The 24,551-nt window shown below is 43.3% G+C and overlaps 1 protein-coding gene across 1 annotated transcript; it reads right to left on the bottom strand.

Annotated features, from left to right (window-relative positions):
* Window positions 1–5,125: 5,125 nt before the first annotated feature.
* Window positions 5,126–17,761, bottom strand: Ppic (peptidylprolyl isomerase C). The gene is made up of 5 exons (XM_005069116.4): window positions 17,556–17,761; window positions 11,619–11,732; window positions 11,109–11,202; window positions 8,305–8,489; window positions 5,126–5,934 (listed from the first exon to the last, which is right to left on the bottom strand). The coding sequence occupies exons 1-5, from the start codon at window positions 17,670–17,672 to the stop codon at window positions 5,806–5,808; spliced, it is 639 nt and encodes a 212-aa protein (XP_005069173.1). The 5' UTR covers window positions 17,673–17,761; the 3' UTR covers window positions 5,126–5,805.
* Window positions 17,762–24,551: the final 6,790 nt, after the last annotated feature.

Below are 24,551 nucleotides of genomic sequence, written 5' to 3'. Positions count from 1 at the left end.
GAGCCACCACTTTACACAGGGCACCAGAATTTGAAAGTTACTTCTGCAAAGTTCAGGCCAGTCCACGTTCCAGTCAACTTTCTGTTTACTGTGTGAGAACTCTGGGTTTTGTGTGTTCTGTTTAGACAGGGTCTTTCTATGTAATACAATCTGGCTTTGAAATTGTGACCCTTCCACCTCTCTCGAGTGCTGGGATGACTATGGATACAGGATATGCTCCCACATCTTATTGAAGATGCATAACCTTTATCAAGCTCTATGTGTCCCCACCTAGCTTGGAATGGGCAGAATGGCTCCCCTTAAAAGAAGGGTGGTGTAAATAGGAAGGGTCATTTTACTATTGAGGAGATAACCCAATACTCCTGGGGAGCTGACTTCAAGAAACATGACTTCCAACTCTCAGATCAGGCGTTTACCATCAAGGAGCAGGAGATGGCAAATGTGCTCATTGGTACCAATCTCTGCAAAGCTTTCTGACAAAGAGCGTCCTTTCTACATCAATGTGCTTGTCTGGAAAGCATAAAGAAGACAGAGCCTCAGAAGAAAAAAAGCTCTGAACTCTGGTGACTTGTCCCTGTCACCACGTCAAAATCTACACACTGTTGACATGGATAAGCTAGCCACAGGAGTGTCAAGTAAAATTATGAAATTGTTCCCCCAAAAGTATGTACTGCAAGGATGTGTTTGTATGCTGGACAGTTTGGGTCCTACATGTGTATGTCTTCTATGCATCCTGATGATATACATGGTGATGGGAGAGAGATGCTGACCATAGGCTTTGCGATGCATTTTGCTTTGTCTTCTAATATTTGTCACATAGACATTTTCCTGCCACTATTCCTCTGCCTTAGCCACCCCAGTTCTGTATTGGTTACAGCTGTTTTTCCATCACTCTGGCATATCACTAACATTTGGGGCTATGTTATATCACAGCTACAGCTTCTGTTGGCCAAAATCTTAAGTCCCTGGGCTGAGTTACAGAATTAAGTAAAAGCTGTTATGTACTTAGTGGCACAAAATTTTCCATTACAAATACTGTTTTCACTCTTCCTTAAGCTGAAAGACACAAAAATGCCTTAAGGGGTATTTGAATTTCTAAACCTTCTAGATCAAAGATTTATTTTTTTGCCTGTCTGAATTATAAGAATGTTGAAAAACATAACAAAACCCCTTATAAAAAAAAGCCTTGTGGTGTTTTTGCCTTTTTGTAACTCAAAACGGCTGAACTGAGAAAGGAAGTTGGTTGAGCTTTATTCAAAAATCTAAGAATTCATGAAAAATGAAGTAATTGATAATCCTGAAACTGTCATTCCAACTAATATGATCCAAGAATAAATTTTACTGAGCACTTAGCTGATGGTCCAGAAAATTACTAACAAGCTCTTGGAGAAAATAAAGCACACTATTACTAAGAATGCCAAAATGTTTTAAATTGTTTATTAAAGTGATTCTAGACTAAATTGCAATAAGTTGGTCTTGGTGATGGTGTCCAGTGTAATTTTCCTCCGAGTCCATATCCACCCACAGCTACACATGTGCCCTCTTGTCATCAGGGTCAGTAAAATAGGGAGGTGTTTACTTCAAAAACTGCTGCAGAAACATGCTCAACTATAAAAAGCAACAGGTGGGCCAGTGAGATGACTGGGCCAGTCAGGGAGCCTGATGATTTGAGTTCCACATGCAGAACACACGTGGTGGAGAGAGAAAACCATCCCCAAGGTCCTACGTGCCTGCCCATGCGTGCGTGCGCACGCACGCGCGCGCGCGCACACACACACACACACACACACACACACGCAGTTTCATAGTGATCAGCTTGCTTGCGTTCAGAAAGAAGCTTGGTGTCATTAGGTCATTGGTCATCTGTTATAGTCAAAGATGTGATAATTTACTTGAATGCTCTCAGAATTTCATCACTTCTAAGATGAACTACCTTTCCCCTTGTCGCTGGATAAGTGTTGCTTCCTCTCCTACTGATTAAAACCTAGATAGCAGATATGGTCCAAGGTGCACATCCTTATGCATGGGATCATGGTAGCTTGTGTGCTTTCTGACACTAGTGGCTGCGGGCACTTCTGCCTATATAAGGTCATTTACTTCCAATTTCCTTGTTGCCTTCATTTAAAATACATATAGGGTTTTTTGTTTGTTTTATTTTGTGGGGTTTTTCTGTTGTTGTTATTACTAACATTAAACATACTCCAGCTTATACTTGGAAACCTGAAGAGTAGAAAGTATACAACAAACGAGAATAACAACTGAAGATGGAGTTTCTTTCCAGCCTGGTCCTGTAGCCGATTTGCCCCAAATATACACTCGGACGCTATATTAATTATAAATCTGTTGGTCAATGGCTAGGGCTTCTTACTAGCTAGCTCTGTCTTAATTATTAACCCATTAACTGTTAATCTATGTATTTCTATATGACCTTATCTTACCAGAGAACACCTGGTACGTCCTATCTTCCCGGTCTCTACATGAGGTCTCTTTGTGGCCTCTTTCCCCAGCATTCTCCTCGTCTTAGTCCCGCCTATCTTCCTGTGTCTCCTGGCCAGTCAGTGTTTATTCATCAGCCAATAAGAGAAACATATATACAGAAGAACATCCCTCACATTTGCATCTGCCTACTTTTCATTACATCTACTTATTTCTTGTATGGGGCAGAGGGGAGACATGTACGATGGCATACATCTGGAGGTTGTGGAGTAACTTTGGAAGGTCAGTTCTCTTCTTCCACTGTGTGGGTCCAAGCATATTGAACTCGGGTCTTCAGGACCAGCAGCAGGTGCCTTTACCCACACACCCATTTTGCCAGCCAGGATTTCTGCTTTGAAAACCCGAAGTAAGGGGCTGGAGATATAACTTAGTAGGTGTAATGCTTGCCTAACATTCTCTAAGCCTGGGGTTTGATCCTGATCACTACATAAAGTGATTAAAGATCTACAGTCACAGCCTTTGGGAGATGGAGGCAGGAGGATCAGGAGTTCAAGGTCATTTTCAGCTATTTAGGGATATGAAAACTAGCCTGAGATGCATGGTACCTTGTCTCAAAAAATAAATATATAAGTAAAAATAAACACCACCCTAATACGAGTCTTAATGAGTGATACTATTTTGTTATGTGATACTTAAATAAACATCTGGGGGATTAAAGTTACTTCTAATATTTTACTTTAGTTACTTCTAAGCCTTTGTGCATAAAATGTTTTTGATGTTTCTCTGTTAGACAATGAGTTCAGGTTATATGTCAAAGGAAATCAATTTGCCCTGACTTAAGGGGAAAAGGAGATGTATTGGCTTGGGGGTGAAAAGTGAGGGATATATTAAATTCAAACATAGCCAGACACAGAAGCCAAGTGATGTCTTCAAGAACTCACGTTTTCTCCATTAACACTTTAGATTAACATACAAAGTAATGGATTTTCCCACCTCCATATACCTTATACATACATAGACACATACATACACACAGTATGATTACGTGTATAATTATAATGCATATATGCATATCATTTTTATTTCTCCTCTTTTGCATTTCTTCATCCTCTGCTCTTCCTCCTCACCCCAAATAACTCCTCCTTTTGCTTTTATGTTGCTTTTAGAAATCCGTCATTTTTTTCTTCTGAACCTGCCTCTCTCTGATAATTTCATTCTCAGTCTTACTCCACTGCATCCATTGCACAAAGGCAGCTGCTCATCTCCTCCTGCAGCTGATGTCCCACGGTTGAGGCTGATTAGGACAACTGAGGTCAAACCCCAGACATGGACTATCATTGGGCTGGGTTGAGGGACAGCACTGTCTTATGGTTTCTATTGTTATGACAAAATGCTATGACTAAAGCAACTTGGGGGGAAGGGTTTATTTGGCTTGCACTTCCTTATCACTGTTCATCATTCAAAGAAGTCAGGACAGGAACTCAAGCAAGGCAGGAACCTGGATATCGGAGCTGATGTCAAGGCCATGGATGGTGCTGCTTACTGGCTTGCAGTGGGGTCGACAGAGAATGCAGGGTGGTTGGGGTCAACATGAGTGGGGACTGAAGACAATGGTAAGGAAGCAAGTCATGTGATACTAGAAGAGTAGGCGCAGGGGGGTCAAGAACAGTGTACCCCAGTAAAGGGCAAACAGGTGGGTCTAAGCACCAGAGGCTGATACACAGTACCCTGTGCCTTGGTGCTTGCCCTGGCTAGAGTCATCAGAGAAGAGGGAGTCTCAACTAAGATGCCACAGTAAAACTGGGCTGTAGACAGCCCTGGTGGGGACCCAGTTGATTATGGGTGGTGCCATGCCTGGGCTGGTGGTCCTAGATTGTATAAGAAGATAGCAGGCTTTGCAACCCTGGAACTAGAGTAACAGATAGTTGTGAACTGCCATGTGAGTGCTTGGAATCAGACCTGGGTTCTCTGTAGGAATAAGTGTTCTCAACTGCTGAACCATCTCTCCAGTCCCCCTCCCACCATCTCTTGCCTACAAGCTGAGACTTCTTTGGCTCCTCACTGCCTGGCATGATCCTGTTTCCATCTAACCAGAGCTGGGCCTCAGCTCTACAACCACAGACGTCACACAGACCTAAGACTGTACCTAACTTCATTTAAATACAGTCTGAGTCTTGACTTACACTACCAACTAAGATTCCATAGCAACTGGACTCAAAAAAAGTCTAAGTCTATGGTATTTCAACCTATCGGTTGTGACCTCCCACGGGGTGGGGGGTCACATACTACATATTTACATTATGATTCATACATAACAGTAGCAAAATTAGTTGTGAAGTAGCAACAAAGTAATTTTGTGGTTGGGAGGGTCGCCACAGCATAAGGAACTGTATTAAAGGGTCACAGCATTAGGAAGGTGGAGAACAATTGGTCTAAATGCTAAGTAAAAACTATGAATGATCAGCTTCTATGTTTGGTATGTAGGTCCTGTGTCCCATCTCTGGTCCTTGTTCAAAGGACCCAGGTTCAATTGCTAGCATACATATGGCAGCTCACAACTGTCTATAACTCTAGCACCAGGCTAGACTTCATGGGCACTGCACACACATGGTACACAGACATACATACAGACAAAACATCCATCCCATAAAAACAAAACAATGAAAGAAAAGCCTTGCAAAAGAGCCAATTCATATAAAAAGTATTTAATGTAAAGAACACCAAGGCACAGAAAAGCTGATGACATACAACATATGATACTACTCAAATTGCCCTTTACCTGTCAAGAATTATTTGAACAAAGATTGCTAAGTCTCACTGGAGTCACCTTTCTCAAACAAACCTTCCAGATCAGCCAACATGGAGATTACAAGGAGCTGAGTGAAATTAAACAAACAACCATGTTCTTAAAAATAAATAGCCAATAGAAAGTTTTCTGATTTAAAAATAGCACCTTTGGAAAAGAAGGCCTGGCTTTTTCAATTTAAAGTACCTGAGAAGGTAATACAGCAAAATTCACGCACCATAAACTCTGGTTGATTTTTATTGTTGTTGGCATGGTTTTTTGAAACAGGGTTCCACACAGACTAGGTTAGCTTTAAACTCACTATGTAGCCAAGGCTGGCCCTGAACCCTTTCTTATTCCTCCTGCCCCCACCTCCCACATGCTGGGATTATAGCTGTTTGCCAGGACATCTGGCTGTGTGGTTGATTCTTAAATCTTTGTTGCAATCTGGACTGGGAAATTAAAGGAGAATTTTTTTTTTGAAAGTACAATTTTAAGTAAATAAAAAGTCAGAAGACAGCTAGTGGGTAGGAGATGAACACACAGACCAGCCAGAGTGAGTTCCTTGTTTCCCACCATTTCTGTCACCAGTCAGGGACCTCAACCACAAAGGGCGTTTTCACGTCTATCTTGCCACTGTTGACAATGGTGCAGTCAGAAAGTGGGCGGTCACGATCATCTGTTGCTTGAAGTTCTATGGAGTGTACTACAGTCTGGCAAGAGAAAAGGCAGACTTGGTGATTGACGTGGGAGGGCCCAACCCACTATGCATGGGTAGGGCCATCCCTGGGGTGGGGGTCCTGGATGACATAAGAAAGCTGGCTGAGCAAGTCATGGGGAACAGGGCAGTAAGCAGAAGCCCTCCATGGTTTCTGCATCAGCTCCCGGCTCTAGGTTCCTGCCCTGACTTCCTCTAGTGATGAACAGTGATATACAACTGTAGGCCAAATAAACCCTTTCCTCCCCAGCTTGCCTTTGGCCATGGTATTTCAGCAATACAAACCCCAACTAAGACAAATCCTTTCCTTTCCAAGTCTCTTTGGTAGTATTTTGTCACAGCAACAGGGAAGCTAACCAGGATACTTGGACACTTGGCAGAGGCTAAGAGAGCTGTTCTGGGCAACTATAGGAGAAATCCTGAGAAAGTTGTGAATTGGACCTCTTGGTTATTTTTCCAGTGAATAACTAGCAATGTAGATTTGGGTCCTATTAATAATTCTGGTTATTATTACCTGTGTCTTTACATGTGACTTAGTATGTGAATTGAATAACATGAGTTCAGGCTTTTTTTTTTCAAGACAGGGTTTCTCTGGAGCCTTGGCTATCCCGGAACTCACTCAGACAAGGCTGGCCTCAGACTCAGAGATCCCCTGCCTCTGAAGTGCTGGGATTAAAGGCATGTGCCACGATTGCATAGCTCAGGATTTTTTAAAAAATATTTGCTTGTTTACTTATTATTGAGAGAAGTCTTGCTTTTAGTCCAAGCTGGCTTAGGACTTCATTTATAGCACAGCTAGTCTTGAAACCACAATCCTCCTGCATCTCCTCTTTAGTATTGGGGTTAGAGTCATGTACTATCATACTTGGCTATAATATTTTAATTTGGTTTTTGAGATAGGCTCTCACTTTGTATCTCTGTCTGGCTCAGGACTCACTATGTAGACCAGGATGACCTCAAATTCAGAGATCTACCTCTTGAGTACTGGGGTTAATGCTGTTTACCACCTGCAGACTAATATTTTATTTTAATTATAGTAAGAAAGTGTAACATAAAATTTGCCAGCCATTCCATTTTTAAGGAGTAGTGTATAGCAATATGCTCTATATTGAAAAAATTCCATTCTTGAGATAGGCTTCTTAGGATTCAGGAGTAAACAATTCACAAATCTCAAAAAGTCCCTGAAATTTACAAGATTCACAAGGTACCTCCATCAAGTTATATAAGAAATAAAGATTGATATAGGCAAAGGTGACTCTCAGGACATTGAATTGCTGGGAGGTATGCATATAGCTCCAGCATTGTAGCTTTTTTGAGTAGCCATTCATGCTGAGAGGGGCTTTTCAGTGATACAGTTGCCTGTCATCTAGACTCCTATAGGAAAGACACTCCAGTAAACTCATTGGTTCACCAAGTTGAACTTTGATAGAATCATTCCATTGGTTTGTCATTAGTGCTCTATCTAGGGTAAATGTAAATAGATGTTTGTCTATATCTTCCCAAGAAAAGTCACAAGATGAATACATAGCTCAGTAGTGGTTACATGCATGCAACCAGAAGTTTTGTCAACTTGCAAAACTAAACTCTCTAGTTTAGTTATTCACTAAACAACTCTCTTTCTCCACCCCTGACAACTGTCATTGTTTTCTATCCCTATGAACTTTACTATTATAAATACCTCATATAATTAAACTCATACACTACTTGTCTTTTTGTGACTAGATAAAGTTTCAGAGTGTGTGAATAGATAGATAAGGCAGAAACACAGACTGATAGACAGATAGATGATAGATCATATATAAAAATATGTGTGTATGTGTTATAGCATATATTTAAATGTTCTTTTGAATACCAAATAATATTTTATTTAGTGCATATCTGGTTCCTGGTTTATTTGATTACATTTCTCCAATTAACTAAATTAACTGAAGTACCTAACTTTTTCAGGGTCTGCTTTAAAGGCTCTCTAGCAATTAAAATACTATGCCATATACAATTTGTTCATCTTAAAACCTCTAGTCATAGCCAGATGGTTGTGGCACACACCTTTAATCCCAGATTTCTGGAGGCAGAGGCAGGTGGATTTCTGTGAGTTCAAGGCTATCCTGATCTACAGAGCAAGTTCTATAGACTAAGACTACAGCAAAGACTACACAGAGAAGCCCTGTCCTGAAAAACAACAACAACAAAAACAAAACAAAACAACAACAACAACAACAAAACAAAAACACCCACCACCAACAAAAAACTCTAGTCACCATATAAAGGCTATCTAAGAACGCATTTGGAGATTCAGTGAATTACTGAAGGTCTCCTCATAAATATACAGCTTTTTAAGAGAGAAGAAAAAGATGTATCAAATTACCATCCCATCCAGGACTTTTCCAAATACAACATGTTTGCCATCCAACCAGGTGGTCTTGGTCAACGTGATGAAGAACTGGGAACCATTGGTGTCGGGGCCAGCATTGGCCATGCTGACCCACCCAATGCCATAGTGCTTCAGTTTGAAGTTCTCATCAGGAAATGTCTCACCATAAATGCTCATTCCTGGGCAAGGAAAAACAGGAGGGACAAAAGCAAACATTAGAAGCAAACTCTTCAGAGAAACTTAAGTCCTTCACGCCATCAGTTACTAGAATCCCACAGGAGACAGGGATGGGGATAAGCAAACGCACAAAGTGAATGTGCGGGCTAAAACTGACTCGTTAAGGAAATAGACACCAGGGTCTGAACCAAGCCAAAGAAGGCCCTTTAATATGGCACGAGATGAAAGTACCCATGGCCTCAAGCCGAAATCTGAAGAAGTAAGTCAGTGTTTCCATTTTGAAGGGAAGATGGCATCTGAAAACAGGGTAGAAAGGAGACTGAGCCATCCTGGTGGCTCTGCCTCTGCTGTATGCTCAGATGAATTGTTCCATCTCCGCACCAGCCAGGTAACCAAGCACCGAGCACACACATTGGTTTAACCCCACAACAGGCACACAGGACAGACCTTCTCAGTCCTGGATTTTGCTGGGAAAGAGTTACAAGCCTGGCAAATAGCAGAGCAGAATTGCAACATCTGGCTCTCTGACTCTAAGCCTACTGCTTTTTCTTGTCTCAGCACCAAGAGCAGCTGCAGCTAGTCTGTAAGAGACAGGTGTGACTTCAGTGCCCATAGGACACAGAAGATGATCGAACTAGGAACACTCATGTCTTGCAGCTCTGGCAAAGCACCAGCCAAACAAGAACCCTTTCCTCACAGGCAGTGTGAACTGTGCAAGCTACCCTCCCCATCTTTCAGCCCCTCAAGGGCCTGTCCTGCCTGCCTGCCTTTCCTTCTGACAGTCTCTTTGCCCAGTAATTGCCAACCTCAAAATCCTGGCTCAGCTAGAAGTACCAGAGGTGGAAACAAAACGAAGAACTCGAAAGCTGATGACCTGGAGAGTAGCTCTGCTCCAGAGATCTAGGCTAATGGTCCCAAATCTCCTCTCTTCCAAATTCAGAGAAATTTAACCCAAGACCCACTCCCCCCCCCCCACACACACACTGAGTGGGGAAGGCAAAGGCAAGAATAAGAACAGAAAAGAGGGCAGAGCGAAGTTGTCACTGTCCCTGCTGGGCTCACTCTGGTAAGAAAGCAGGTGCAGCGTGGAGGCAGACGTGCTAGGGCCTGCTGCAGTTGCCTGGGAGCAGGTATTGCAGCAGCCAGGTTGCTTCTCTGCGTGGTTCTCAGCAAATCTTACCCCAGAGCAACCTACATGCATCTCTCTTGCCCAGCCTGCACTTCTCATCCTGGGCCACTTTGTTAAGAGTGTTTGCTTTCTTTGTGGTGCTGGAGGCTGACTGAAGCCCAGGCCTCGTGCATGCCAGGCAAGTGCTCTACCACTGAGCTACACACCCTCACCTTTTTTTTTTTTTTTTTCCGAGACAGAGTTTCTCTGTATTGCTTTGGAGGTTGTCCTGGAGCTCACTCTGTAGATCAGGTTGGCCTTGAACTCACAGAGATCCGCCTGCCTCTGCCTCCCCAAGTGCTGGGATTAAAGGCGTGTGCCACCAACGCCTGGCAAGAACTAAAACTCAATCATGTATGCAAAATTGAAGAGCTAAATGGCAATGCCTAAATAAATAAGCCATTGTAACAAATGTAAAGTCAAAATAATATCTGAAAACAGCCTAAGTGCTTCTTCAAAAAGTCAGCCACTAATACCCACCACAACCAGCATTTACTTATAAAGTAGATTTAAGTTCTGTCTAGATGCTTGGATGGAAGCGTTCTGAAAAAGTGTCCTCACTGGAGGGAAGACACTCCCTGGAATTGGGCGATCATGACCCTTGGAGAGATAACAAAGTATAGTTTGAAACTAGAAATCAAAGTATTTGTCATTTATTGAACTTTGTTTATAAAACTTACCTTGTATTATATTTGTTGATGGCTCAGCTATGACTTGAATATTTTTTTAATTCTTAAAAGAGCCAGTCACAAAAGAAAGCAATTTTGATAGCAGAGGGAAAAATTCACCATGGGCTGCCACCAACACGCCAGTGGCGTCCTTTGGCTCCTCCTCCTCCACACTCATACCAGCTGCTGGCTGCCACACCAGTGCAGGTACACCTTTGTTTTAGTTTTCCCTTTCTGGGGTAAACATTTTTCTATCCTCTACATACTGAAAGACCTTTTTAATGCTTGCAAAATACCCTGCCAAATGGCTGTCTCTATACTGCGTAAAGTCCGTGAACAATCCAGTAAGCCTGCTTAACCTCAGGAGCACCTCTCTCGTCCATATTTGCTAGGGCTCTGGCACTAGGGCTGGAGTGGGAGCTGGGCGTGGTGGAGCACGGCTTTATTCCCAGCACTCAGGAGGAAGAGGCAGGCGGATCTCTGAGCTCGAGGCCAGCCTGGTCTACAGAGCGAGTTCTAGGACAGCCAGGGCTACACAGAGAAACCCTATCTCCAAAACAAAAAAAACGAAAAACAGAATGAAAGAGAGAAAGAGAGAGAAAGAGAGAGAGAGAGAGAGAGAGAGAGAGAGAGAGAGAGAGAGAGAGAGAGAGAGAGAGAGAGAGAGAGAGAGAGAGAAAAGGAACTGGAGTGGGCTTTTTACTTTTGTCCCATAATTATGAGGCTCTAATGCTTAGGTTTCAGCTTGGCAGATGGGAAAGAATAAAAACAAAAGACAGTGTTACCTCCGGTGCCATCTCTAGCAGTGAAGTCTCCTCCTTGGATCATGAAGTCCTTGATGACGCGATGGAAGATGCTTCCTTTATACCCATAGCCTTTCTAAAGAGATGATTTCAATTGAATACACACAAGTAGAAATAACCCTTATTGAAAGATGAACAGTGTTTGCCTGTAAATGAGAAAATCTGAACATCTACAGAGCTTGACTATGTTCTAGCAATTATGTATGAGGGCAGGTTTACCATTAGCTGTCCAAAATAATTGACAGTATAGGAATCAAGTATTGATAGAAATAAGAAAAATAGCAGTCTGTATTTCACTTGTTGTTTTTCCTCTCAATTTCTAGAAGCCTAAGGACACTGAATGACTGAATAATTATAAGAAAACAAAAGTGTATGGTGTCACACACTCATCTGATATATTAATTCCAATTTTTTCCAGAAGACATCTTTGTGTCTTGTCTTAAGGAAGATCCACACTTGTGCTCAGCTAAAGTCAATAAGGCTGGGACAGACCTCTCCTGTTGCCAGAGCCACAAAGTTTTCCACCGTCTTGGGTACCACTTTTCCAAAGAGGCCAATCACAATTCTACCCACATCTTTGTCTCCAATCTTCACATCAAAGAAGACCTGTGGGTAATTGAAATGCAGAATAGAAGGTCACCACATGAAAAAAGAAAATTCCGCTAAATCAAAATTAAATCTGAAAATTGGTCCCCACAGAAATGCCTGTCCATGAGTGCTTTATTAGAGTCAGAAAGCATAAGGCCAGTTACAAGTGCTGATACAACACCCAACACCGTGTGGAAGCAGTTCATTCCCAAATAGTATTCGACAAACATTTATTGGGCATCACAGACGGGTCAAGCACGAAAGCTTGATTCAGTATGGCCACAAGCAGCTTGTAAAGTCTTCAATACATTATTCCCCTAGAGCCTTAGAAAACCACAACTCTTCCCTTTCCCTGCTTTGTGGGTGGAGATTAGAACAGAGTCTATTGCTCTTCTCTTTATTCTTGACAGGAAAAAAAAACCAAACAAACAGTGAGAAGAGTCAAAGTCTACCTATGCAAATTTGTTTTTTGTCATTTTGAACACTGCCAAACTCACGATGAGTTCTCAGTAGACATCTACTGTTAAGGGAACAGCCAAAGACAATGGAACTCAACAGCAGTCCTCTGGCAAGCTTGCCACTCACCAAGAGTTATAAGACACCAGGTCCCTAGCAGGACAACTAACCTGTGCTTGGCTACCTAAAAAGCTATCATCCTGTAAACTTCAACACTGGATTCAGGTGTCTGATTCCCATGGTCACCCAAGTAGAATTTGTTCTTCCTCTGTCATCTTAGAACAAAAGAAAGATAACACAGCTAGAAGTACATGTCACTTTTCTTTTTTTCTTTTTCCTTTTTTTTTTTTTTGAGGATTAAACCTAAAAAGTTCTCTTGGAGTTTCTCTTTAAAAAACTGTTTCAGCTGGAATGAAATTATACACATTTCACTTCACAAATCACTGTGTTCGGATGATGATTCGGAGACAGAAGGCTTGAAAAGGCCACGGAGTCAGAGGGCATTCCATTAGCAAGTTTAGATTATACGAACCAATTTACTGTTTGAATGGGTAAAAAAGACATTCAAGGCATAGCTTTAAAAAGTATAAGAAGGGTTGTCAAAGAAAAAAGATGCCTTGCAAATCTAGAAAAATCACTAGGTAAAGACTGTCAAACTCAGCTCCAGGCAAGGGCTCCTGCCAATACATCAGAACGCCTGTCACGGGCTGATGTGATATTTAGGGTTTTGTGTGGCATTTACATTTCCACGTGGCCAAAACAGCCACCGTTTTATTATCATTTATACATGAGAGCTATAACAAAAGCATTGAAGACTTGGCTCCGCGTGTGAGGTGTGACAGAAGAGAACCCCGAACCACCAGTGTGGCGCGGGGACAAAAGCTGCCTCAGCATGTGCGAGCCTGCAGTGAGAGGTGACTTCTCTAAGGGGTTTCCATGCCCTGGTGAGAAAGGAGATGTGGGTAGTAACAGAACAGCTCTGCCAGAGAGCCAGGCCGTAATATGAAAGAGACAACCAGAAAGATACTTGCAGAGCCTTCCCGACTTTTAAATTCTTAGAAAGCAACTAAGAAGGCAGCTGCAGGAGGTAAAGGAAAAGAACCTACAGCCCAGTATCATCGGCAAGGAAAAATCCCTTTCTCACACACAGCCCAGTTCGCATAGCTCTCGGTTTCTCTTCTCCCAACTGTCATGCCCTTCAACCCCATGAGGACAGTATAAGGAATCAGAATGTTCCCAACCCTAATGAAAATGACAAAGTCCAATCTTGCTTAGCCAACAAATGGTCACTAAATACCTACATGCAAGGCAATGCCTTTGAACACACTGTCCTAAAGGCAGCCAGCGTGTAAGAAATAGGATGAATGGGTGGCAGGGACAGAGATCTGTGTGAGGCTGAGGCCAGCAAGTTCCAGTCCTCAAAATAAACATTAAAAGAACAGTAAAAAAATAACCACAGTTGGCACAAGATAGCATGTGAGATGCACCAAAGAGCACTGTCTATGAAGTCCTGGAGGGCAGGAAGGGTGAGGAGAGGGCGCTACAGAAGGGTGGGAGGCAGGCCTGGAAGGAGGGAACCAAGCTCACGGACAAGAATGGGAACATACCTCACCTGACACGCCTTCCTGGAGCCAAGGCAGCCAGGCAGGACCCATGTTCTGGGAATGGAGTATCAGGGCAGCCTTTTTCATGGCAGGGACAGGGAACTGCTACCAGTTCCGTGGGGCCGACAAAGGCTACACTCAGAGGTCCCTGCTTTGCCGAGTGAAGGAAAGCAAATAAGGTTTTGGGAAGGGGCCTCACACAGGGCCCAGAGAGAAGCTGAAAAATGAGGTTCTCTGGAACTGCAAAGTGACTGAGCTGGCATCTCCATGGGCTTTACCACCTAATGTAATTAATCCCCAGTCCACCTGGAGAGAAGCAGAGGCTGTTACCACTAATTCTCAGATGAAGCAAGCTGGGATGGGGGAGGCTAAGTGATTGGCCTCAGCTTCCCAGCCAGGAGTGTGTGAGCGCTAGGATTTCAGTCCAAGGTCCCCTCTTATTAATCTGTGGCTTCTCGTCAGCAGGGAGCACCTCGAGAATGGAAACAGTCAGTCCTTTCTGATTCCCGGCTCTCAGCACCATGGCAACAGAAAGCAAGCAGAGAGTGCTGGGTGGTTCAGTGTCACCCTACAGGAGGCGAGGCAGGTGACAGGCAAACTCCTCCTTCCATGGGTCCTCTCTCTGTCTCTGCAGAAGCCCCCTTGGGGACACAATCTGCGTTGGACAAGGAAGGACTAAAAAGCTCTTATCCCCATGAAAGAGAAGACACACATAGAAGGAAACTGGGCTTCATAAGGCAAATCAGATAAAGCGTCTAGGTAAAGGATGGAGGTTGGTGGTGGGGTGGGGACTGGAGTGGGCTCTTTGGAGAACACTGTACTTGGCTTCCACACCATGGTCGCGCATGAGGCCCATGGCATTCGCTGGAAAATGGTTTCCGTGCCTGCAACCCAGAGCCCACACCAGAGCACCAGCGGGACGGGAGGCTGCTAGGCTAAAATAGAGGCATGACTTCCACTGTGCATGTTGGGGGGCAGCACCTCACGCCTCTTACTTACAGACCCCTAGCTTTAAAGAGTGTCATCATGAAAGAAATAACTGTGAGCGAAGCAACATAGGATATTCACAGTCGGCTAGCCTACATTTTTTTTAATGTCTCCATTTTCCATTATACTGAATTGTTGTAAGACATTCATTAAAAAAGGGGGCTCAAGAGTCCCAACCAGTGTACATCTATCTGTGTGAGGTTCACCTATTTATCCCTGTAAGCTCGGTGAAAAAGAAGGCTGACGGTCCCAAGAGTAGAGCCCGAGTCTCAGTGACAGTGCTGTGGACGCAGCCAGGATGTCCCACCCCTTCCCTGCAGCCATGGCCTTTTCTTTTGTAGGCTTTCTTCTGCTCCTAGGCTACACCACAGGCTGACCAGGAGCTGTCAAATGTAAGTGTTGGGCACGGATGCAAAGGCTGCCACTGACTTGCTCTGAGTGGAGCTCTACCAACATATTTCAAAAGCTCTCTGGGTAACGTGCATCTGGTATCACCAGGGACATACACTGAAGAATCAGCCATTGTTAATCTGAAATCCACATCTACATAGATAGATAGATAGATAGATAGATAGATAGATAGATAGATAGACTGAAGAATCAGCCATTGTTAATCTGAAATCCACATCTACATAGATAGATAGATAGATAGATAGATAGATAGATAGATAGATAGACAGATAGATAGATAGACTGAAGAATCACCCATTGTTAATCTGAAATCCACATCTACATAGATAGATAGATAGACAGACAGACAGACATGCTCTTTATCTCACTACCCTACTCCCCTTTAATCTAAACTTTTGGTAACTCCTGTTAATTATGCCTCCAATATCTACTTCAAGTTCCTTGTTCCTCATTCCCAAGATTACCACCCTGATCCAAGCCACCATCTGGAGTCTAGCACAGAGCCCCGAATGGTCGGTCACTCAGTTCACCCTCTGAAGTGACCACAGAAATTTAAGAGCATATGTGAAATTATGTCACTTCCATATACAAACCCCTCCAGTCACTTTACCTTAGAGCAGTGGTTCACAACCTGAGGGTGGCAACCCCTTTGGCGGGTGGGGGAGTGGTGGGGAGGTGTCAAATGACCCTTTCACGGGGATGGCATCTCAGATTGTCTGCATATCAGATATTTGCATTACAACTCATTTTACATTACAATTAATAACAAGAGCAACATTATAGTTATGAAGTAGCAATGAAAATAATTCTATGGTTGAGGGTCACCCCAGCATAAGGAGCTGTATTAAAGGGTCACATTATTAGGAAGGTTGAGAATCACTGCCATAGAGTAAGACCTGAGTCCTAAGAATGATGGCCTCAACGGCCACACTCCTAGTCATTCCTTGTGACGCTGTTTAGAATCTTTCTGTCATCCATTCTGCCCTCAGTCCTGCCCCCAAAGACAAGCTGCCCTTTGGGCATCTCTGAGCCAAGAATGGCTTTCCCACCCAGAGACCTTTGCACAAGCAATTCCCCTTGGCACCCCAGCCTTTGTCAGCTTGGTTTCTCCTCACCAATCAGGTGTTTTTAAGTGGCCCCCACCCTATGTTAGCTTCACTCCGTTCAATAACAACTTCATAGTTGTATGAATTTTATGTTTATGTTTTTTTCTGAAGTAGTATCTGAAGACCAAATCTGTGTGTGGCTTGCACAGATCAGTTTTCCAGTTTAGATACCTATAGATCAAAGGGCTGCCTGAGGATGGGTGTTACTCTAATCATGATAGCTTTCTGGTCTCAGGAGAGTGGCACTGGACGCTGGGCTCGCTACTCTCTCCTTGCTGGCTCTTTGGTTTCATCTGCTAAGAAGGATTTAAATATTTTGCTAGTCCCAAGGTATCATTTACAGTGGCAAACCGGGCATGTCATTAAGACTACTTTCTGGTGGTCCCACCCCATTCCAAGACTGCTAGGGTTTTTTTTTTTTTTTTTTTTCCTGTATGTGGTCATTACCCCCCACCGCAGCAGTCCCTCCCTCCCTTTCTCCCAGAACCTTTTTATCTTCTATCCTCGGGTAAAACAGACTAAGATAGAGCTTCAGCAGTGGACACTGTATGGACTACATTTCTCTCGATTCCCTACTTGCCTTCCTTAACATTCCAAGTGTCGCCTTGTCATGCTTGCCCAGGGCTCAACCCAGGCCCGCCACAAAGTTTAAACCTGCACTCTTTCCTCTTGGAGGGTGACAGTTCATAAGCAGGGGAGGAGGACAGGTCTCCCTTGAGCATTGTGCATTTGAGCGGGGACCCAGGCTCTTCCCAGCGGGTGACGTCCTAAGCGGGCCGGCGGGCCTCCCCTCCCCAGTCTGCCCCCCCCACCTCACATTCTTCCAGCTTTGTTCCCCACCCAGGCCATTCCTAGGAAGTACTCCAGCAGCTTCCCTTCTAGAAGGGCCTGTGGGTTCAGGGAGCTTGTCCCGGCTCCCAAGCTGCTCAGGTACGACCCGCCCGGATGACAAGTTCAGACAACCAGCGGCGGGGACGGCGGGAGTTGGCTCTGTAGCCCGAGTGGCGGAGAACGCACCCTTAGACGTCGCCTCCCGCTTGCCGCGTGGCCACCTCCATCCTCCTCCAGCCCCAGCCAGTCTCAAATCCCAATTAGTCTCTTCTCTAGGCCGGCGACCCCCAGTTCCCTCCAGTCCCAGACAATATCCCCCAAGTCCCCGCCAGTCCCCCCCTCCCCGCCGGGAACCCCTCCTCTCCAGCCGAGCCACAGCGCCTCGGTCGCCTAAGCGCCCCGGGTCTGGCCCGCAGGAAGGGAAGTTGCGGTAGGCGCAGGATCACCTTGGCGGTCACCGAGGGACCTCGCTTTCGGACGCCCGAGGACCCCGAAGAAGACAGGAGCGTGCTGAACCCCAGGCAGAGCACCGCGGGCAGCAGCAGACGGGGACCCGGGATCATAGTGAGCGGTGGAAGGGTCTGCGAAGGCACGGGCGCAACCCTGGTCTCCCGGACTGTGACCGGACTCTTGGGCGCCTGCGCCTGCGCGATCCCGGTAGGGAGGGTGGTGGATCCGGGCAGGGCGGGAACCCGGGGCGCGCTCCTCCCAAGTTCAAACCCGTGGCCGGAATTGGGGTCTCGGAGGGCGCGGCTTGGTGGGGGGTGGGGACGCCCGGGACAGAGTGAGTCGGGGCGGGGCTGCAGTGTGCATCGAGGCCCGGACACTAACGAGGCTTCTTTGGGACCTGGAAGTGCTGAACATCTCTCAGTCCTTCGGGGATTTCTGGGACGGCTGCATCTTGTTTCTCTAGATGACCTTTCGCGGAGTCATTCGCTTTGAAGAGCTTTGGGAATCGTAGAATTCAACCCTCTGGAAAAACTTAACGAGATCGAGGCATTAATGAGATCGAAGTATTTTGGGCGGGTGCTGACTCCGTGGCTTTATCCACAGTTTTCTGGGCAATTCTTACAGAGGCCCAGAACCAGGTCCAAATGGAGTTCTTCCTTGCGAAAACAAAGTACTCAAACTGGGCTTTGAGGTGTAGCTGTAGGATGGTTTATTTTATTTTATTTTACAAATCTTTCGAATTACGTTTAGAAAAATTAATAACGTGGAGAAAGTCTCAGTGCGGTTTTTTTTAATTAAAAAAACTCATGTTGCAAAAACACATTAAGAGTCTGATCTTAACTCTGAAAATAAACATAAAAACAGCACTTTAAAAATTGCAGTGAGAGGACTCAGGGTGTGGGCAGCACAAGCCTGTAATCCCAACACTTGGGAGGTAGAGGCTAGAGGATCAGAAACTCAAGTTTATTGACATTATCCTTGGAGACACAGCTCGTTCCGGGACAGCCTGGGCTACATGAGACTAGAGGGGAAGAAGACATTTACAATACCTGTGGTGGTAGAAATATGCATCTTCGTTTTCTCTGTGGTTTTCTTATGTCTCCGGTGTTTCACAACGAGGATAAGTATTTTATAGCCTAGAAAGGATTGTTTTAAAAGACTACATTTTGGCCAGGTGTAGTGGTGCATGCCTTTAATCCCAGCACTAAGGAGGTAGAGGCAGGTGGATCTCTGTGAGTTTGAGGCCAGCCTAGTCTACAAAGCTAGTTCCAGAACAGCCAAATAAACAATAAGTAAAAATAAAACACTACATTTTGAAGTATGAATTCTAATGTAATGCCACTAAAATTGCATAAAAATGGTATGAGTTCCCCCAATCCTCTCAGATTTAGGGCTAATGCAATGAATTACAAAGCCTGCCTCTGGATAAGCTCCTGGAAATTTAAGAGTGTATCTGAAGATGCTGGAAGTATGTACTATAGTCGGGACGTGTACCTGCTGTGTTTTAAGGTGGAGCAGAAATTTCTTATAGACAGGAGGTATAACTGCTGCATTTTAAGGTGGAACAGAACACTGGGGAATCATTTTTCCAATTGAGTCTGTTGAGGACGTAGGTGCTTTCTTCCTCACTCTATCCAGAAGAAGAAATCCCCAGTGAGGGGCAAGGCTATCTGTCTGAGATTGACTCTGCTGGGTGACTGTATATTTTTATTCTGTGGTTGCCTCTCTCTCTCTCTCTCTCTCTCTCTCTCTCTCTCTCTCTCTCTCTCTCTCTCTCTCTCTTATCCGAAGTAAGCACGATGGGAATGGGGATCGTGACTAATTTTATTCCCCCTGATGACACAGGTCTATGTACGATGCCTAGAATAGAATGATGAATTTTGACCAATGTTCATGAAGTGGTTGGTGTGTTTATTTCTCCCCCACTGCCCTACCATTCCCAGGCAAAGAAATCCTCTCTAGAAAGGCCATGAGTTCTCTAGAAACCCTTCATCTACCTCCTTTCTATTATTAACACTTTTTCCCCTTTTAAAACTAACTGCAATCTTGACTTTTTACACACAGTTTCATTTCAATGGGTCTTACAGTATACCTTTTTTTTTTCAGTTTTTGTTTGTGAAATTCATCAATGGTTTGGCATGTTATTTTGGTGCAAAGTGCCAAGTGGGGACAACTCATTCTTTTAAAAATATTTATTTTTTATTGAATTATGTGTATGTATGTGGATCTCTTTGTGAGTATGTGTAACATGGGCTGTGGCATTTGTGTGTTCCCTCATAAATAAACAAATTAAATACAATTTAAAGCAAAAATGATGCATTGAGATTTCAAGTACTTGTGAATGTGACCTTATGGGAAATAATTTTGCTAATGTAATTGGTATTAAGGTGAGGTCACACTAGAGTAGACTGTCCTACTGTCAAATGACCGGTGTCCTTATAAAAGTGAGAGAAACACAAGACCTCGAAGATCGTGGTAAGAATGGAAGTGAAGATGGAGTCGTGACTCTGTAAACCTAGGAACACCAGAGATGGCTGGTACCCACAGAATCTAAGAGGCAAGGGAGAACCCAGAGCCCTCAAAGCAGGCATTTTGATTCCAGACTCTAACCTCCAGAACTGTGAGGCCATGTATTTCTGTTGTTATAAGTGGCCCTATTCAGAATGCCTTGATCACCCCCTTGCCCTTTTGATGTGAATGTACAAATCTACTAGTTTTATTTTAGGAATTTGCATCTGAATGAATGAGGTGTGGCTGAAATTTCCTTTTCCTTGGGGTTTCCTGTGAGATTTTGTGTCTTGGTGACTCTGGCCCCTTGCTGTGGGTGGCTGACAGTCAGCAGTGCTGTGCTTTAAAGTCTGCATAGGGTTCCCATTTCTCCTTCAAATGCTGCTGAAGTTAATTTATTATAAAGTTCCAAATATGTATTTGTAAGAAATTCATTGAACAATCATCTACGTTATCTACCCCATCAGTTTCCACATGGAATATTTTTAAAGAGTATTTCTATTTGTTTTTAGATTATTAATATAAAATTGTACAAAATATCTTTGCATGATTTCATAGGTAGGTTTTACAGGGTCTACAATGTTTCCTTTTTTCTTTTTAACTTAATTGTTGTCATCCTCCCCCCACCCTGCCCCTTGAATGCTCTGCCCAGGAAACTGCTGAAAAATACAATATATTCGATACATTGTATTTAATTTATGGTCTCTATTTTATCATATTTTTCTATCATTTTCTAGGACTTTCATTTACTATTTTCTATATTCTTATGTGTGTCTGAGTGCACATGTGATTGTAGCTTACAAAACAAAAACAAACGAAAAAACAGCCTGAGGTATGTGAAAGACCCTGTCTCAAGAAAACAAACCAAAATAAAAATATTTTATCATTGAAAGTCGGACCTAGGCTGTCAGTTCATGTGTGTGTGTGTGTGTGTGTGTGTGTGTGTGTGTGTGTGTGTGTGTGATAATCTGGGGATATTACTATCTCTAGGAAAAAAATATGTTATGAATGGAAAGTATATTTGTTAAACTTACTTTTAGCAAGTAAATGCCAAAGGTCACTGATACCTACTAGGTATGTGATAAGCTTTGTAAACTGAGAACTTCTTTGTTAGGCTGAGGGAAGTAAGTGTATAGTCACCTAAAATCACCAAGAGGCTCTGGGAACTACAGGCCAGGACCTAGGATTTCTGGGACATTATTTGGCCCCTCCTTTGTTCTTAAATTTTCCATGTACAACGCTTTATTTTTCTAGAGGTTGTAGTATCAGATACCACACACACACACACACTCACACACCACACGCACACACATACATACCCTTCATGAACTGCCTAGGTCAACCTTTCAATAATACAATATTTTTGTTTTGTTTTCTTGAGACAGGGTCTTTTATGGGCCTTTTCAGTTTTTCAGGCTTGTGTGTGTGTGTGTGTGTGTGTGTGTGTGTGTGTGTGTGTGTGTGTGTGTGTTGCTGAATAAAAGTCGTGCCAATCCCCAGCTCATATACTGCGACAGCATGACACCATGTTTGGTTACATAGTTCATCTTAGCAGTCTTAGTGATTCCCAGAGCATTCACACCTGAGCTTTCTCAATCACTAGCCAGAGCAGATGCAGACAGGATATCAATGGTGTTTCAAAACTGGTGAGTGGACAGTACTAATGACCAGTGTGCCAGGGAATGACCCAAAGAGCACCAGGTGGGATTAACCCAAGAGAGAGACTAGAAAGCATACTCAGCTTTCATGGAGTGCGCCTGCTGCATGCTGCATACACTTCCCGGAACAACTGTGTACAAGGAAAGAAGTATTGCTAGAAACTTCTGAAAACGAGAAATTGAAGTCCATTGGAAACTTTCATGTCCTTGCTTCTATGAAGTTCATGTGTGATGGAGATTTCACAGATGACTCACTTTAAAAGTAGGTGGTCAAACTGACTCACTGAGGAACATGGGTGTTCGGTTGGATTCCAGTATGCGAAGTGAGTAGTGGGAAGGGCAGGTATAGCCATGTTGCAACGTAAATGAAATAGAAGATTGATTAGTTGTGGATTTTATTCCAAAACCAAAGGAAATGTTTTAATGTAAAGGAACCCAGACCCAGTGCTCGGAAGCCATGATGCTCCCTCATTTCCACTGCATTGATTTGAGTCCTAGATATGTCTTCCTGACAATCCAGGCAACCCTGTTTTTAATTCTTTGGAGACAATTTGTTATTAAATTGATCTGTGTATTTATGTTCTGTCCTATTCACTGTTATTTACTATTCACCAAGGCTGCCAACTTTTAAACAGTCTTGGTGTAAACGTTTGTTCCCAAACCTTTGCTGATAGATGTGTTTTATGTAACAGTTATAGAGTCCATTAACATGAAGGACTGAAACACAGAAAGAAACTACGCAGATTTATAAGCGTGTGCAGTGCCCTCACCAGAGACACCAGAAATAATAAATCCAAAGTCAAAGGAACATTCTCGAAGCTACCATTACAGATTTATCTACTTCAAACCCTGTTTTGTGGGATTGAATCATACTATATATTATGTTTAAAAGGTAAAATACAAATCAACTCCTCTTGGTAATAGCTTCTCATCATGTTAAAGAAAGTCTCACTGTTGTAAGAGAGAGAAATTCTGCTTCAAACCATCTGTCATTCACTTCAGTCACAGATATTTCCTGAATGACATTTTTTTCTCATTAGAAGTTGGAAACTCAAATGATCAGTATTAGATAATAGTAAAATGCTTCTAGCACTGCACTTTCTCAAACTTATTAATAATAAATGATAATAATAATAAATGGTCAACCCTGAGGCCCATCGCTGGTCACAACAGTAATCTAGAGGCCAAATTTCTCTTGACTGCAACTTCAGATATAATTAGTATCTTCAGAAGCCTCCCCACCCCCACCCCCACCCCCAAGAAAAAAGTTGGCCGACCTAAAGGGTGGCATCCATCTCCTCGTTAAAACATCAGGCTGACAAAGTCCATGTGCCCCTCTGTTTCAGAAAGTCACAGCTCTTTTAAACACTGGCATTCTTATCATTTCGTGTGCTCTGTCCTGGCCACAGGCTGACAGGGGCTGTGGTTTTCTCGTGGGTATCTTTACCCCATCTGTTGATAAGTGAGTCTCTGCTAGGGTTCTGGGGCAGGCTACTGCTGGAGAAAGCGAATAGATAGTGCATATTTGGAATTGTTGCCGAAGCTGAGCCTTCTGCTCTTGACTTGTTGTTGTTTGGGGTTTTTAACTTTGCTTTTGACTTCGTATTTGAAGGTAAGTGAAAGAGGTAGTCAGGGAATTTGAGTGTCAGTTTAATATACTTTCCTGGAAGAAAAAAGACGCTGTAAATCCAGCCTGTGTTCACTATCATATGGATAATCCATGGCCATAAAATTAGAGTCAACTATAAGAGGAGCTGCGGGTCACTGCTTTCACATCAGCCTTTACAAACTCACAAATTATTTTGGAGTGGAAACAAAAAATTCAATTGCTTCTTAAACATATAGCTGTGGCTTTGGAACTATTCTAGTAACTATTGGGCGGATTTGCTTTTCCTGCATGTGTATAGCATTGTGTTTAATTCATGTTAGTTCTGGAAGACAAGCAGGAGAAACATTTGTATCTCCCACCCCAAATAGATACTGTTGATGTGTTTGTGTTTTTCTTTGCATTCTTCCTATATTCCTAAATCTTATCCAACTTTGTATTTAATATTGTATTCTAACTAACTTAATATAATGCTTCGGGTTATCTATTATGGTGAAGTATAAATTAGGAGCAAACATGGTTTGGGAAGAAGTTAAATGATTTACAGAAGTGAACATTTTTAAGGATCATCTTTCCTGCAATAGCAAAATTTCTCAAAAAAAGTTGCTTTTTTTCAAATCTTGAAAACATCACACAGTAGTTTTAAGTATAGGAACTAAACATTGAACTTTAAAAGATAGCTCGGAGAAGAATGACCTTCAGCCTTACGCAGGAAGGATGGAAATACTCCCTGATTTCTCAGGTGGGCAACAATGTTGCCTACCGGCTCCTGGGGCAATCAACTGGGTAAGGAAGCCTTATTGAACGCCATCCTGTATGCACAGAGCACAGCTTGCAGCCCCCAGGACCAGAGGAGAATGTCAAAGGTCTGGCCTGCAGCATCCATCCAGCTTCTAGTCTCTATCCTTAAATGTATCATTGCAGGAAGGGTTTCAGCCTAACCTGCGTTTTTGGTTAACAGATAAGAAAGCCACAGAGAAATGAAGTAACCCATGCAGGGCTGGCTCTGTTGCCAGACAAGGGTCTGGAGGACAATGCCCACTTCCTTTCCCAGGTTTTTCTGCTGCCTCTCATTTCCTTCTAGAACTGCTTAGTACTGAGGACCAAAGTATGTCTGTGTTAAAGCATGGGCACATGTGAATGTTTTTAAGCCAAAGAAGCATCTCCACCACCCTTTCCACTTAAAACACACACGCCCATTGGAATGACTCTGAAAAGTC

Source organism: Mesocricetus auratus, unplaced genomic scaffold, assembly GCF_017639785.1.
Source record: "Mesocricetus auratus isolate SY011 unplaced genomic scaffold, BCM_Maur_2.0 Super-Scaffold_6730, whole genome shotgun sequence".
In the NCBI taxonomy this organism is placed as follows: domain Eukaryota; kingdom Metazoa; phylum Chordata; class Mammalia; order Rodentia; family Cricetidae; genus Mesocricetus; species Mesocricetus auratus.
Note: the sequence above shows the minus strand (reverse complement) of the source record. Positions and strands in the feature narration are given on the sequence as shown.

What these genes read in the sequence shown, in the direction of transcription:
- Ppic (XM_005069116.4), bottom strand. Translation starts at nt 17,672, where the DNA reads ATGATCCCGGGTCCCCGTCTGCTGCTGCCCGCGGTGCTCTGCCTGGGG. An exon ending in TGCTAGAGATGGCACCGGAG is followed by an intron (nt 8,490 to 11,108) that starts GTAACACTGTCT and finishes TTCCTTGCCCAG; the next exon opens with GAATGAGCATTTATGGTGAG. An exon ending in GAAAAGTCCTGGATGGGATG is followed by an intron (nt 5,935 to 8,304) that starts GTAATTTGATAC and finishes TTCTCTTGCCAG; the next exon opens with ACTGTAGTACACTCCATAGA.